This window comes from Tripterygium wilfordii, chromosome 23 (assembly GCF_013401445.1).
Source record: "Tripterygium wilfordii isolate XIE 37 chromosome 23, ASM1340144v1, whole genome shotgun sequence".
Lineage (NCBI taxonomy): Eukaryota > Viridiplantae > Streptophyta > Magnoliopsida > Celastrales > Celastraceae > Tripterygium > Tripterygium wilfordii.
Genome location: NC_052254.1, coordinates 9,683,213 through 9,698,920, shown reverse-complemented (window position 1 = coordinate 9,698,920; position 15,708 = coordinate 9,683,213). Strand labels below are relative to the sequence as shown.

The 15,708-nt window shown below is 36.2% G+C and overlaps 2 protein-coding genes across 4 annotated transcripts; both read left to right on the top strand.

Moving 5' to 3' along the window:
* Positions 1-1,827: 1,827 nt before the first annotated feature.
* On the top strand, positions 1,828-3,593 carry LOC119993144 (peroxiredoxin-2). Its single transcript, XM_038840094.1, has 3 exons — positions 1,828-2,064; positions 2,234-2,313; positions 3,080-3,593. Exons 1-3 carry the CDS (start codon positions 1,910-1,912, stop codon positions 3,331-3,333), a joined length of 489 nt encoding a protein of 162 aa, XP_038696022.1. The 5' UTR covers positions 1,828-1,909; the 3' UTR covers positions 3,334-3,593.
* A 4,446-nt stretch (positions 3,594-8,039) lies between these two features.
* LOC119993143 (protein tesmin/TSO1-like CXC 5) lies at positions 8,040-15,459 on the top strand. Of its 3 annotated transcripts, none has more exons than XM_038840092.1 (9): positions 8,040-8,778; positions 9,793-9,928; positions 10,122-10,241; positions 11,210-11,387; positions 12,037-12,396; positions 12,800-12,894; positions 12,970-13,064; positions 14,032-14,451; positions 14,875-15,459. In XM_038840092.1, the coding sequence occupies exons 2-9, from the start codon at positions 9,924-9,926 to the stop codon at positions 15,111-15,113; spliced, it is 1,512 nt and encodes a 503-aa protein (XP_038696020.1). In that variant the 5' UTR covers positions 8,040-8,778; positions 9,793-9,923; the 3' UTR covers positions 15,114-15,459. The 3 variants fall into 3 exon arrangements, with proteins under 3 accessions (XP_038696020.1, XP_038696021.1, XP_038696019.1); XM_038840093.1 differs by having other exon boundaries at positions 9,788-9,928; XM_038840091.1 differs by lacking the exon at positions 9,793-9,928 and having other exon boundaries at positions 8,043-8,778.
* Positions 15,460-15,708: the final 249 nt, after the last annotated feature.

Genomic DNA, 15,708 nt, shown 5'->3' with positions numbered 1-15,708 from the left:
TAATCTCCACAAAATTGGAATATCAATAATTCACACAAAAACAAAAATACAAAAGTCCAAAAGTGGAAAATAAATAAATAAATGTATGGAACATATATAAATAGCAATAACAATATCTGTATTGGTGTAAATATGAGAACTTTCAGTTTCAGGATTTAAAGCAGGAGAACAAGAGAATAAGAAACAAGAAAGATAGATTGTTTATTGTTACAATATTTGCTCGTATCAATTACAAAGACACTTTGTGTCTATATATGGAAAGAAGATTAACCACTTTCTCAATATTTTCTTATATTATAATAATTATTGTCACTTCTTTTCTTCATATGGGTCTCTCATATTTATGTTGTCGGACATTCATATCTGATCATTTATTTTTGAGTGATTTATAACATGTGTGAATATTTTAAAATTGGGAAAATCAATAAGCGAGGCTATTTAAAAAATCTAACATTTAGAAAATCAAGACATTCCATATTCGATTGCGATGAGCAGTCAACGTTTGCAAGACCAGTCAACTTGTTTACCCAACAAGTATCAATATGCATTATTGCGTTCAGAATCGGATTTCAAATCCACATTAAAATCTAACTAAAGAATCTCCACAAATAAATAAAAAATACAAGAGTTAAAAATTGGAAAATAAATAAATAAATCCTAAAATGGAACATATTTAAATAACAGTATATGTATAAATCTTTTAAAATTGGGAAAATCAATAAATGAGGCTATTTAAAAAATCTAAAATTTAGAAAATCATTAAGAACTCAATAAAAACTAATGTCTCAGTTTTGTTGTCCGAAAATACTTGTTTGATAGCCACAAAACATTTATGCTGGAGACAACATAAATGTTTGTGAAAATTGTTTACCAAATTGCGCCTCTAAGAGCATGTACAATGAGCTCTTGAAAATAGCAATATGAAGAACCTGAGATATTAATTTGCAATGCTACCAACTCACAATGGGATAAAAATGACACTTGTGTTTCACTTGAAACTGTCCACAGACTTGAGATATGGAGTGCCTATTGTGGATAAAAATTAGACCCACAAGGTCAATACAAACGAGACATATTTAACAAATTCTAAATCATTTTTTTATTTTCTTTTCTACGCGTGTTTGCATATTTATTCCGCTTTCAGTCTTTCACGTCTTGCAAAGGAGAGGTAAAAAAGGTACAAATGATAAAATGTCTTTAAAAATCAGCACACATATTGCTTTCTTTTGCCAATGAAATGATATCATCTGTATTCCAAGTTTTTAAAATACAATGTTAATGAATTGAATCAAAATTCGAACTTCCATTATCTTGTATTTTGACAGTTTATCAAACTTCGAACTTCCATTAAATTAAAGAATTTTAACACATGTGAGGTTTAATTATAATTTTATGTGGTGGTTGGTTGAACTTCTGGCAAAAAAGAGGGAAATAATAGTTAAATGGTAGTTATGTTTCAAGTGTATGTTTTTTGATACCATTATAGGGAGACTCTTGATAATATGGGGATGCACAAACACCAAGACAAAATGTAGTACTTGAAACTAATTCCCCATTGGAGTTGTTCTAACCAATTAAAGAATCTCCACAAATAAATGAAAAATACAAGAGTCAAAAATTAGAAAATAAATAAATAAATCTAAAAATGGAACGTAAATAAATAACAGTATATGTATAAATCTTTTAAAATTGGGAAAATCAATAAATAAGGCTATTTAAAAAATATAAAATTTAGAAAATCATTAAAAGCGCAATAAATGAATAAAAATTAGAAGTATCTAGAAAGAATATCGATCTATATGTACTCATACGCTCATACCCATTCCCATTCATTCATAAACAATTCGCCGGCCTGTTTGTCACTTTGTCTGTGGGATCTCGCTAGTAAGATTCGTCCATTGATAGTGAAATGGCTCCGATCGCTGTTGGTGACGCGTTGCCGGACGGGACCCTCTCGTACTTCGACGAGCAGGGTCAGCAGCAACAAGTGTCCGTGCACGCTGTCGCTGCCGGTAAGAAGGTCATCCTCTTTGGGGTTCCTGGTGCTTTCACCCCGACTTGCAGGTAATCTTGTCGGTTTCTTTGTTTTTCTTTACGACGAGCAGCGGGAATTGACTGTCTGATTGCTAGCATGCTTGAATTTTCATTTCTGGTTTATGCGGAACTCACTATTCATTCCTTTGTCTGTTTCCGGTGTTACCCCTTTTGCTTTTTGTGAAATGATTCCAAACAGCTTGAAGCATGTACCTGGATTCATTGAGAAGGCTGAGGAGCTGAAGGCCAAGGGAGTCGATGAAATTCTGTGCATCAGTGGTAATATTCTTGACCCAATATTATAAATTTTCACATTTTGATGACTTCTTAATTTTTGTGTTGTTTGTTATTGCTCTACCATCTTAGATCTAATATAGCACTGCTAGGTAGCTATTTTGTAGATCTGTACTACTAGTGGATCATCGAGGAGTTTTTTTTATTTCAATTCAAGTTCTGGGTTTTAGTTTGGGAGATTGGATTGCTGATTGCAGTTGGTTTTAATTATCTGACGTCTTGTTATATTAGTCACTTTTTGACTGGTGTATGTGAATGTTAAATTTGAAGCTTTTTTATTGGATTTGCTCTGGCTGGACCAGACTGGTTGTGTGGATTTCTACTGAAAACTGTTTTCTGTTTGGATTGAGACCCATGTTTATGCACTATTTTTTTTATCATCTTTTTGCATTACTTTCTGAGCTTTTAGATTCATATTTTGCTGACATTCACATTCATATTTTGAAAACACTTCTGTATTTGTTTTTCAGGTAAGATAGTTAAGTCAGATAGAGTTCTTTTTTCTTTCTTTCTTTTGTGTGTGTTTTGAAGAAGGTTAAGTAGGCTAGAATTACTTTGACCAAGTTAATATATGATTGAAAAAGGGATTTCCGTTCTTGCTCATGTTTAAGCTTGCTGAGCAATAGTATGCTAACACATCTGGAGACCTTTTGTTGGTAACAGTTGGCTCAGCTTGCTTATCAATGGAACATAATTGGCCTATCCTTTGGACATTTTTGCTTACTGATTCTGTTTTGGGTTTGGTTTGCAGTTAATGACCCTTTCGTCATGAAGGCGTGGGCCCAAACTTACCCTGACAACAAACATGTGAAGTTCCTAGCTGATGGCTCGGGTACATACACTCATGCTCTCGGTCTTGAGCTTGACCTGACTGATAAAGGCCTTGGCACTCGTTCTAGGAGGTTTGCTCTCTTGGTTGAGGACCTTAAGGTGAAGGCTGCAAACGTCGAGTCTGGTGGAGAATTTACAGTCTCCAGTGCTGATGATATCATTAAGGCTCTTTAAATTGTCAGTTCTTCATGGAGTGCCTGTTTGTTGATGAGCTTTTATTACCCTTTGTTATCAATCTTCAGTTTTTATGTGGACAACTTTTAATTATAGATACTGAGGAGTCTTTAGTTTTGAGGTGTTTTAATGATGGTTATGACTTACGAGAATAAAGAGCTCTTGTTTTTGTGCTGTGAAAAATGATGTTCCATGTTTTATAATATTAGTAAATTTGTAATGAGCATGCGTTGTCTGAGAAAGCAACAACTTCGAAGGAAGTCTCCTATGATATTCTTGTATCTTCTCATCCACTCTCTATACTTGTGCAATTACCATTATTCTATTTATTTTGCATAACTGTTTGCATTCCTTGAATTTGTATTGAATGACCTGTAACAGATTCATTGAATTATGGGTGTTATTGAGAAGGTAACTCTTTGGTCCATTTTTTTGGGGAACTCAATGGAATGCTGAACTTATTAATATGTGAAATAAATAAAATAGTAACAGATTTTAGATTTATTAATTGTGTTTTGTGTATTGATAAGTTGCATTAAGAGTGTGTTTGGATTTAGGGATTTAGGGGAAGAGAAGAGGAGGGGAGAGAATGGAAGAAAAAGGGAAGAAATAATATTTTTCTTCTCCTATGTTTGAATAGATATAAAAAAAAAGGAAAGAAAATTAGTTTAATTTATTAATTTATTCTTATTTTTGTGTTAAAGTGTTATGTACAAAGGTAAAATAGATTTTTAACTTATAAATAAGTTAAATAGTTATCATTCCCTCAAAATGACTCCATTTTGGGGATGAAGAATTTTGATAAAAAATTAATGAAATCTTCCTCCCAAATCCCCTCAAAATCATCTCTTAATTTTTTATAAACTATCCAAACAAAGAAATTGGAAGGAAATCACATTTCTCTTCCCTTCACTTTCCCTCAAATCTCTCAATCTAAACACACTCTACGTATTTGGAAGTTTAGTCGTTTGAGCTACTACCTATGTAGCATATTGATGTTTTATTTTATTGTTTGCATTCTTCTAGCAACATTGGTTTGATGTTTTCTCTTGACTTAAGATGGTGAAACATGGCGATTAAAGAACAGTATAAAAATATGATGCTTTCTTTTAATTTTTACAAAAAAAAAATTATTTTTAATTAAACATCTATGATACAGTGAATCACATCTTCTATTTATTATTTATCGATTTTTCCAAACAAAGAAAACGGGATTTTTTTATTTTTGTAAAAAGTTTTAAAACACATTTCAATTTATAATAATTTACACCATTATGCCCCGTTGGGAAACCATTCAAATTTGCATATATGTTAATTTTCAAATTATTTTCTAATTGCACCCTATTTGTAAGTATAGATAGACAAGTTTTTGGTTTGAGTAGCATTTGTCAAATGCTAGTTCAATAGAAGCATAAATGCTGCTACCATGGAATACGTGTTTTTTTTAGCACGAAAAATCAAGTCACACTTGTGTGTGCATTATATAAATTTTTTTAAAAATAAATGCATCAGGAATGAAATATTTCTCGTGATGTTCTTTCTAATACGATGAAAGGAGTATGGAAGCTTCGGGTTCATTCAATTTTTAAGGAACTGAAAGCGAATATGTTTGCTATTATTTTCAACAATGACCAAGATATGAAGAAAATTCTTGCTGGCAGACCATGGATGTTTGATAGGAATCGCTTGACTCTACAGGAAATGAGAAGTAATGTTCTCCTTCAAGAGCTAAAGTTTGATTTGGAGTTGTTTTGGATACAAATTCACACCTCGCCAATTACTGTCAGAGAGGGTTGGTAAACTCATTGGCAATTCAGTTGGCAAGTGTGTCGAGGTTGATACACAAGGGGATGGGATTGGATGGGGTCCATTTTTTGGAGAAGCATAACGGTCAGATGATGATCAGCTTGGAGAATATCCTTGATGGTGATTTTTAGATTAGAGAGCATGGATTGATGCAGGCATGACTCAGACTCCTTGACACATGATTTTCAAAAGTCTTTTGGTAGCTATGATTCATTCCTCAAAGAGAGCTGTGGAGCTTGAAAAACCAGAAGCACCAACATTCAGAGTTCTTGGTATAGAGATAGGACTTCGACTAGCCAGCTTGGTCAATAAACCTTTTGCTCTTTGGTGGAGTAGATGAGGGGTTGCTTTCTGTCTCTTTTGATGAAAACTGTTATTAGGGGGTCATCATTTGGCCTGCAAGCCTAGGCCTGGCTCAGGCATGAAATTACATCGGGTTAGACAGCCTGACCCTAGGCCTCGGATGGGTCTAGGCTCCATTTCTGGGGCAGGGGCAGGGCCAGGCCCTAAGCCCGACACCTCAGGCCAACTTTGGACTGACACAACCTTTGTGTCTATATATGTATATATACTGCAAAGGAAGCCTTTGCTAGAGCTTTAATTGCGTTGTTAGCTTCTGGATAATATAAATGCATTCCCAAAATGAAGGACAGATCTTGAAGGTTTTGACTGATAAACCTGACCTGAAGTGCAAGGAGTTATTGCCTACATCCCAGAATATAGCAACAATACAGGGGAGGGATTTGTCTACATAGAACTTCTGCTCACTGATTAGGATGAAGTCATGGATATCCAGTTTCTTTCATAGGCTTTCAAACTTCGGGTAAAGGTGACCTAGCAAAGCTCCGTAGCGAGGATCCTCAGGCAGCTAGAGACGGATTAGAGTATACTTGAAATAGGAATTTTTTACCATAAAGAGGATAGAAAGGCTTAAGAGATTCAGGACTGAAGGTAGTAATTGGTATTTGTAAAAAAGGATGAGCATTAACTAACAGGTATGCCTTCTTTTATTATGATTTCCTAAACTTGGTGTCCAGGATTGGATAAAAGATGGCTAAAGATAAGGTTTGCCATGACAGAAATGAGAGAAGAATACGGAAGACAACTTTCGAAGAAAGAGTTTGGGAGAAAGTGGAGACAAAGAGGCGGGAGGAAAGAGGGAATGGTTCGAGTCTGTCAAAGTTTCTTTGGAGGTGAACCACCTGCAATAAAAGCGGCTGACATCACATCTTTTCATTGATTGGTCAGAGGATTGGTTTGAAATTTGAGATGTGGAGCAATAAGAGCTGGATTCAAAAGTCAAAAAATTCAAATCTTTCTCCTTAAATAAGAAGAATGTTTGAAGGAGGCATTGTTTGTATCGAAAAATGACCTTTAATCACATGTTGACATGTAACGACATGGGTCCTGCAATTTGCAATGGACAATCAATCACCAGTGGATATGTGGCAATGGCAAGGATTTTTCAAGGCCATTGATGAATCGTGTCAAACTTTGCTCCTCACTCTCAGTAATGCCACTACGGACACTAAGATCATGGAACTGATGAGCATACTCATCGACAGACGATCGGTCCTGGCGGAGGTTGAGGAGAGTTAACAATTGTTCAGTTTGTAAGAAATTTGGTGTTATATGAGCTGAGTACTAGGAGTTGGTTGTTGGAAATCAGGGATGTCTGAAGAACTATGTCCGAAATTTTACAATCAAGTGATTTATTGTCATAATTGTTTTATTCTAATTTAAAATAGTTTGTTAAACAAAAATCAAGATTTCAGTTGGATAAACGCACAAAAAGTTCATGAGATTTCAGAATTTGTAGTCTACACGTCCTAAAAATCTTAAGCACGTCTCCAGCAGCTGCACATTAACCAAAGACCAGAACCACATTTGTCCTGCACTTTGAGGAAGAAGAAACCTTCCCACGTTCAAGTGTACATGAGTATTAATAATATGGTGACTATTAGCCATTTTTCCTCAATCGCAAGCATAAGACCTATAATCCAAGAGAGTAGAGCAAGATGCATGTTCCCAATACTTCCACATCCACCTTGAAGAAGGAGCACAACGTGAAATTTTCACCATGATGCCCAATACCATGAGGAAGTTGCGGTTATGAAGAGTTTTGACCTAGCAACTCAAGCAACAAGCTAGAAGATTGTCTCCCACGATCCCCATTATAGAACATGTCAGGATTTTACTAAGGAAATAGGAGATGAAGACTATTATGATCACCATGAAGACTATAAAAGAAGAAGTAGATAGATTTACACTCACTCCGTGTCAAACACAGACTCTGTGTCCACAAATTTACTGCTTTTTTTTGCATGATTTCAGTCAATTATCCTTAACCTAGCTATTTACTTTTCAAGCCTTTGTGGATGTAATTTCTATGGTTATATTTTTGTTTTAGCTCGTATAACACACCTCAATACACTCGAGGATGTATTACCAGTTAATGAAATTTCATATGCATTTTAGTGATTTGCTGTTTTTTTATTTTATTTTGTTCATATGAGTTCTTTCATTCTGATACTAGTCTTCTATCTCCTACCTTTTGCATTTGGCACAAGGGAAATTCTAAGTATTTTTTTCGAAAGACAATCTCGAACGAGCAGCTCCGTGTTACCTTATCATAACTTTTGGACCAACGACAAGTCTAGGCACAGCTGAACACACATTATCAACAGCCCAATCAATTCATCCCCAAGTGTCGAAATCTGTAGATCTCTTGGCCAACGCAAAAGAAAGCAAGCAACTATATACCATTTTGTGGAAATTTCGCACATATCTTGATTACTTGATCCAACGGCTATCGTCCGGCTAATGAGTCTAATGTCTATGAATGTTCACCGTCTGATAAACGCTTTCAACAGTCACCGCCAGATCTACTCAAGACCCAAGCTCACCGTTAACTATATGGGAAATTCAATTTGAAAACTGGAAAGAGAGAGGGAGGAGAGATCAAGAACACAACCAAAACCGAAGGACCTTTTGCTCCAACAAGTCCCCTCTTTCTCTTCAATTTTCTTTCTGGAATCATATCTCTAAAACCCTATCCCGCTCTTGTCCTCTTCACGTAGAGTTTTTATTCAATATTTATGGATCGATTTCGTTTCAATTATTTATTTTAAGAGTCTTATATCAACTCCGCCGTTAATTCTTCAGCTGATTAATCGCATTTTCCACCCAATTTTAACGTTCATTTGGTTCTGGATCTGAGAATTGAGAATTTGAGCTTCTTTTCGGAATCCTGGATGAATATTGAAGCAGAATTAGTGGATTGAGTTTGTTTGTGGCGCTGAAAGAGATCAGAATTTGGTGGGGATTTTTGCATTTTTGATATTTTTATTTGATGGGGGAAGGTGAGGGGCGCGAATTCCCTCCGAAAAATGCTGTGGCGGCTCAATCGGACGACCAAGGGAGCGCTCCGATGGCGGCTGATTTCTCGGTGAAGAAGCCCGTACGGCAGCTGGATTTCACGGGCGTGCCATCGCAGGGAAGCGTCGTGTTGCCAGAACGTCCGCAACCTCGAAAAGTGCCACAGCAGCAGCCAGTGGCGGCATCTGCTCAGACACTGACGCAGGTGGGGGCCAGGCCCGCGGCACCGTCCCAGACACGGCATCCTTCTGCGAGGATTTTGTAAGTTTGAGCAGTTTTTCTGGAGATTTCATGAATGATACATTATTCAAGGAATTTCTTTCTGTGATGTGAAGTTCTATGAAATTGTGCGTATGGATTATTTGGCAAACTTCCCATTTTGTTTGGAAGTTTTAGTTTTCATGTGCTTTTTAGTTCTATGAATCAATTGAAGAATTTCTATATTGTTGGGTTACTTGTTAGTATTTTTTTCTCTCTAAGAATTGCACTGAAAACGAAGGCTTTGCTTTAAAAATTCATTCTTGCCAACTAGATTTATTGTATGTGCTCAAGGACCATTGGACTCGATATTTTTGGCATTTATCTGGGGACCTTTGTTGTGTGTGGGTGGGGTAGTTGCTGTTGAAGTTACGATCCTTGTGTAGTTGGATTTCCTGTTGTTGCTTGCATCAGGTGGGGGGGGGGGGGGGGTTGGCAATTTTATCTCTATGTGAGGTTGAATTGGTGAATTTAGGTCCTACTAAAGTACTATTTTATTTTTCTTAGTCACCCAATACGTTTGAAACTAGATGACTGCCAATGGCGGATCTAGAAAATGAATTGAGGGGAGTTTGGTTAGTGGTGGAGCCAGAAATTTATAGGAGTAGGCAGCACTTCTGAAATATTTTAGGCTATTTACTGGAAAGTGAAAAGTAATTGATAATAAGTAATTACATCACAAAGTAACTGTGAGGCCTTTAAGAGTGGATTTGGGCAAATGGATTGGGTATGTGGGCTTAGGAATTAGGATTTTAGGACTAAATCTATATGGAATGGGTTGAATTTTAACTTTTTGAGGGGCTTTTGCTTGAATACTCGATTCTTGAGTTAAAATATTATTATAGAAGCTGATTTTGGATTCAATAACATAAATCCGCCACTGATGATTGCAAGTATTATTTTTCTTGTTATGGATATTTACAAATATGGAAGGAGATAAAGTTGATCTTGTTTCCTTATAGTCTGGTTGATTTAACTTCTTGCTTCTTTATATTTATTGCATTTCTGTTAGTTCAGAAGTTGACAAGACCAGCCATTAAGGAACTAGCTATGTTGTGACCTCACTGAATGGAAAGGAATATCTAATCACTGAACTAAGAGTCCATGTGCCAACCCTTTGTTGATAGTTTGGGTATAAACGATTTGGAATGCTGTAAGTACTGATCTTAGTAATTTTGGATGCACTTAGTAGTTAGTAGGGGTAGTCTTTCATGAACTGTAAGTTTATGGAAATGCCTGTGCATTCATGGACTCGGTAACTTTATCATTATGGCATTGCTTGTGATTTACAAGTCAATGTTCGAAATGCATGCAATGATTCTAAACACTACATTTTCTTTTTCCAGAAAACAGGAATCTCCAAAATCAAGACCAAGACCAAGACCAAGAACTAGTGTTGAAGTAAAAGATGGGACTCCAAAGAAGCACAAACAGTGCCACTGTAAACATTCCCGATGCTTGAAGTTGTAAGTACAATACCATATTTACTCTGTTTTGATATACGGTTCTTCTTTGTATTGATCTGCTTATATGTTGTAGTTGTTGTTTTTCTGTTCTTATTTCTTTCCAATTTAAGTGACAGTTGAAAATGGTCATCAGGTGGCATTTTTTTTTATATATATAAACTGTTGGATTTGTGCTTGGATTCTGACCTTTTTATGAGCAAAAACATAAAGGAAAAACAAATTTAGTGTGCTATTTTCCGTTGACTTTTATCAAGAAACTTCTAGGATTCCTTAATCTATAAATATTTTGTTTTGATTGTTCAACTAGTTTACAGTGTATTGATATCTACTGGAACATTTTTACATGTTGCTAATCCGATCAGCAATATCTTAATTGATTATATAAGTTAGTAAGGAGCTTTTAATGGGAACAATTTAATATCTTAATTGATGATATAAGTTAGTAAAGAGCTTTTACTGGGAACAATTTGCAGCATGTTTATTATGTGAATGTTTTTGTATGAATCTATACTTATGGACCTGCCTAGGTTTCTATACTCTTGTCCGTGCAGCTTGTATGTAAATAAATACACAAGTCCTGACAGATGAACTTGTGGCCTAGTAGTAGAGTTACAAGGGTCTCCACATATATGTGGTTGTAAGGTCTGCGTACATCTTGCATGTCTCCCCTCCCCCTCCCCCTCCCCCCACTGTAGGAATCTTGTGCACGGGTGTTGTTTACATTTACAGACGAACATGGCCCAGTGGTTGAGTTGCAAGAATGCAACCTAGAGGGCACAAGTTCAATTCCTAGAAACAACATCTTCACATACATGTCACCAACTCCGTCCACTATGGGAGCCTTGTACACGGGTAATGTTTACCTTTATTATCTCTTTCTGCATGTGCAGCCAATTTATATGTTCATTATTAGTAACATTTTAGCTGACACAAGTTATCAACTGGTTTGATGCAAATGTCTTAATCAGGTATTGTGAGTGCTTTGCTTCTGGAATATACTGTGATGGCTGTAATTGTGTAAATTGTTATAACAATGTTGAAAATGAAGCTGCTAGGCAAGAAGCTGTTGAAGCAACTTTAGGGCGTAATCCAAATCCCTTGAGGCCAAAGATTGCCAGCGGCTCACATGGAACACGGGATAATCGAGTACGTGCATCAGAAATTAAAAAACTTGACTGCATTTTGTTCTCTAAATGTGACTGATTAGGTAATGGTCACCTTGGCTCTTATTCTATATCATATTTATTTGACAAAGTATCAAACATTCTAGGATGGCCCGTTAAGATGTCTTGAAATTACTGAATCTTAGTCTGTTTTTTCCATTATTCCTTCTACAGATGTTCCAAGGTGCTCCTTCTTATTTTTATGCATGTCTGTGCTCTAGTTCGAATTGGATTTGTTAATTATCTGCCACAATCTATCTCGTTGACATGTGATAATGACTAGATGGACCTGCCAACCTGTCCGTGAACCTTTTGGTTTATGCACGAAAGCACTGAAACTTTAAAAAGTGATTTGTAATCGTATATTACTGAAAGCATTGTCATTTTTTCTTTTTTCACTGCCTTTTCCTTGGAATTATTGATTTAGGGATGTTGATTTCATTACAACTATCTTAGTATATAATTCCGTGCAATTCCATATAATTTGATAAAATGAAAAAGCAACATGTTGATCCTAAATTGTGATCTTTAGAATTCACTTTGAGCCTATTCAGATGGGCATATACTATTAACATTGAACTCTGTTATGGTCATTGCTAGCAAGAACATTAATTTGTTTGAGATAATTGTAGGAGGCGACTGGGGAAATTCTAGTGTTGGGAAAGCACAACAAGGGATGCCATTGCAAAAAATCAGGGTGTCTCAAAAAATACTGTGAGTGCTTTCAGGCCAATATTCTGTGCTCTGATAATTGCAAATGCATGGATTGCAAGAATTTTGAAGGAAGTGAAGAGAGGCAGGCCCTTTTTCATGGTGAACATGCCAACAACATGTCATATATTCAGGAGGCAGCAAATGCTGCCATAACTGGAGCTATTGGATCATCTGGTTATGCATGGCCTCCTGTATCCAAGACAAGAAAAGGTCAGGAGCTCATGTTTGGGCCAATGGCTAAGGATTCCTCTCTTCACAGGCTTGGACAATTTCAACTGGTAAGCTTTCTAAAACTGTTATATTGGACTCTTTTGTTGGATAGAGTTGGTAGGCTTGTTTATTGTTAAAGGCATTATGCTGTTTTTCATGAAAACACCTGGGCGTAGCTGTTTATATCTTCTACTTAGAATGTAACATAACAGTTTATGTAGTTTAAAAAATAAGATCTGTAATGATATATACTACTAAAAATTAGAACATTTTAAGAAAATTTGCTGTGCATTGGCAACTGTTGATTGCCATTTTTTAAGACTAGAGATATGAATGAAATGTGTTTTAATATTTTGACTGCTCATGCTCAATGTTAGTTTCTGCAGTTTACAGACTGTTTTTCAACCATGATTGGTGCACTGCTCTCTGACATGATATTTTTATTTATTATTTATGTTCTATATTCCCCAGGCAAACCATGTTAGGGGTTCTGTACCCTCTTCTTCCGCTTCTGTAGCTCGAGCTGGTAGCTCTGCAACATTGGGTCCTTCAAAATTCACATATAGGTAAAAAAAATTTATCTTCATGAATATGAAAACTCATTACTAAGCTTGTTGGCAAAAGTAACTTTTTTTTAATAGGTCTCTCTTAGCAGACATTGTCCAACCACGGGACTTGAATGAACTTTGCTCGGTATTGGTTGTTGTATCGGAGGAAACTGCAAAGACGCTTGCAGGTGCATATTTATTCGTGTACATGAAATACCAGCTCAAAATTTTGGTTTCAAAACCAGTATATCTTCATATAGATTGTCTAATTTAGAGTTGGAAGACTTACTCTGGAGCGTAATTGACATATGTGATTATGTTCCAATCTCTTGCAATTGTCTCTGTTAGATTGGTGTGTTTGGATTTGAAAAGCTATGATATATTATTTAGAGATCCACCAGCGCCTCAGTTTTTTCATTGAAATTTCAGAGACATTTGATTTCAACTTTATGGGCTCCAAATTATCCATTTTTTGCTGCTCTCTCTCCTCCTTCCAAAAGTGATAATATCTGTGAGACATATCGTGTCTGTAACCAATGCAGATGAAATTGACTGATCCTAAAACCTTAACTCTCTTTTTTGATACCATAGAATATTCCTTAAAAAGCTATCAAGAGCACTAAGTTGCATTCATAACTATCCTGTTCAATTTGGCCCGATGGGAATGCCTACCTGATTTGGTGGGTGATATCAAGTATTAACTTTGTATTTGTGTTCTTTAATGCACATGCACATACACGCATATCAAGTGTGAGTCAGTGTGCCTTTGTACAAGTTAACTAGAAATTCTCCCTGAACAATCAGGGAGATTTCAGGGTTAGAATATGAATGCAGTATGTGTGCATCTCACACTTGATGATTGCCAATTCTAGGCCACATGTGGGTTCTTCTCTTGGTAGCCAATTAGCATCTTTTAGTCCATTTCTGCTTCCTTATATCAAGATTATGTAATTCCTGCAGCAGTATGCTTCTCTGTGCTGCCATGTTTCTTTGGTTTCTTTCTTTCTGATGCATATATATGCCTCCCATTTTTATAATTTCTTGCAAACTCATTATCTTTCGAGAATCCAATAGTTTATTCTGATTTTGACTCACAATTTGCATACACTACCATTTCATTTAACAGGTTTTGATTTAAATTCTTTATTCATCCAGACCAAAAAACTGTGTTAGAGAAGCGAGCAGAAGACCAGACAGGAACTTCCCTTGCTTCACCAACGCGAGAAAGATTGCAAAGCCAGAAGGAATCTGATCTGCGGCAAAGTGTCCCTGAAGATTGTTTAAGTGCAAATCAGGAAGATAAAGTTGCACCTGATAATTCATGTTCAGGTGGTATTGAACTGCCAATGGGAAGGCCTATGTCTCCTGGAACTTTAGCGTTGATGTGTGATGAACGAGATACAATGTTTGTGACTGCTGTTTCCCCTAATGGGATAACTAGTCATGGCTGCAACACAGCTTCACAGTTGCATCATGGACAATGCATGAACAAGGCTTATGCAGAGCAGGAAAGGATAGTTTTGGCAAAATTTCGAGATTGCCTCAATAGGCTCATTACTTTTGGAGAGATTAAAGGCAAGTTTCTTTATTTTGATTATTGTTTCCTTGGAATTCTATATGCCTAAAATGCTGATTCGTGCGTTTGTGTGAAAAATTGGGGTAGACATCTAAATCATCAACTTAAATTGATTGTGAATCATAATTTTTAATTGATGTTTTTTGCCAGAACTAAAAGGTAGATGCAAGATTTGAATATAGCTTTTCCGTCGTCGGAGAGTATGCATCATATTTAGCCACTTGTACTTCATACAATTGACTTGTCATGTGATCTAGCATACATTTCAGGTCTGGTGCATATTTCTGATTGCTGAAGGTGTAACTTTAGTTTGTTTCTTTAAGGAGGCTTTTGATATTCAGCTTTCATGACCTACATTATATCCTTTTTCATTTTGATGTTCCAAACCTCTGGAAATGATTGTGCTTTTCCACTCAAAACAGAAACAAAGTGTTTGACATTAGCAAGAACTGAAATTGAGAGTCCACAAAACCCAATCAGCAACGGCTCTGCGAATGCCGGAATTGAAACTGGGAAGCGACAGGTACCTATAAGAAATGATGTTGCCCAACCACGGGAAAAGATGCCTCGGTTGATTAGTGGAGTAGTTTCTGCCTCTAATAAAGATCTTCCGAAAATTCCAGCCCTTGTGGAAAATAAAGATAATAGGCGGAAGGCATAAACGGGTAAGGATTAAATTGGCCCAAGGCATGCTATTGAATCTTGCCCTTTCTTGACCCAACCTCCACTGCGAGAGCATTGTGCACATTAGTAGTTTACCTTTACGTATGCTTCTATTTCGTTTCTATCACACCGTTTTCCATTGGGGCTTCAACTCTGATAGTCTGATGTGGTCTTGAGGCAAGATGCCGATATGATTTAGTCCTTGTATTTCTTTTATTCAGCTCTCTGTATTTTAACCCTAGTGCAGTACATTGCTGCAGAGTGCAGTCATGTTATAATATTAGTGAAACGGCTTGAATTTTGTGTCCTAATGAGAATGCCATAACAAAATTGGTGGAATGTAACTTCAGACTTTCATCAGAGATTAACTCTATGTGTAATTTATTGATTGTAGCTGAAAATATGAAATCCATGGATCTTAAAGGTGTCCAAAATAGTATGTGGCCGAAATATTCATCATAAAATGAACATTGACACTGTTTTCTTATTTGGGCCATAAGTAACTTTGGATTTCTGCACTTATTTTGTAACTTTGTATTTCTGCATTTATTTTGTAATGTATAATTTTACTATAACCCACGCTTTGTTGCGGG

Coding starts and splice junctions, on each gene's coding strand:
- LOC119993144 (XM_038840094.1), top strand. CDS start 1,910: ATGGCTCCGATCGCTGTTGGTGACGCGTTGCCGGACGGGACCCTCTCG. Junction 2,065..2,233: donor GCTTTCACCCCGACTTGCAG/GTAATCTTGTCG, acceptor GATTCCAAACAG/CTTGAAGCATGTACCTGGAT. Junction 2,314..3,079: donor TGAAATTCTGTGCATCAGTG/GTAATATTCTTG, acceptor TTTGGTTTGCAG/TTAATGACCCTTTCGTCATG.
- LOC119993143 (XM_038840091.1), top strand. CDS start 8,492: ATGGGGGAAGGTGAGGGGCGCGAATTCCCTCCGAAAAATGCTGTGGCG. Junction 11,388..12,036: donor ATGGAACACGGGATAATCGA/GTACGTGCATCA, acceptor AGATAATTGTAG/GAGGCGACTGGGGAAATTCT. Junction 12,397..12,799: donor GGCTTGGACAATTTCAACTG/GTAAGCTTTCTA, acceptor TATATTCCCCAG/GCAAACCATGTTAGGGGTTC.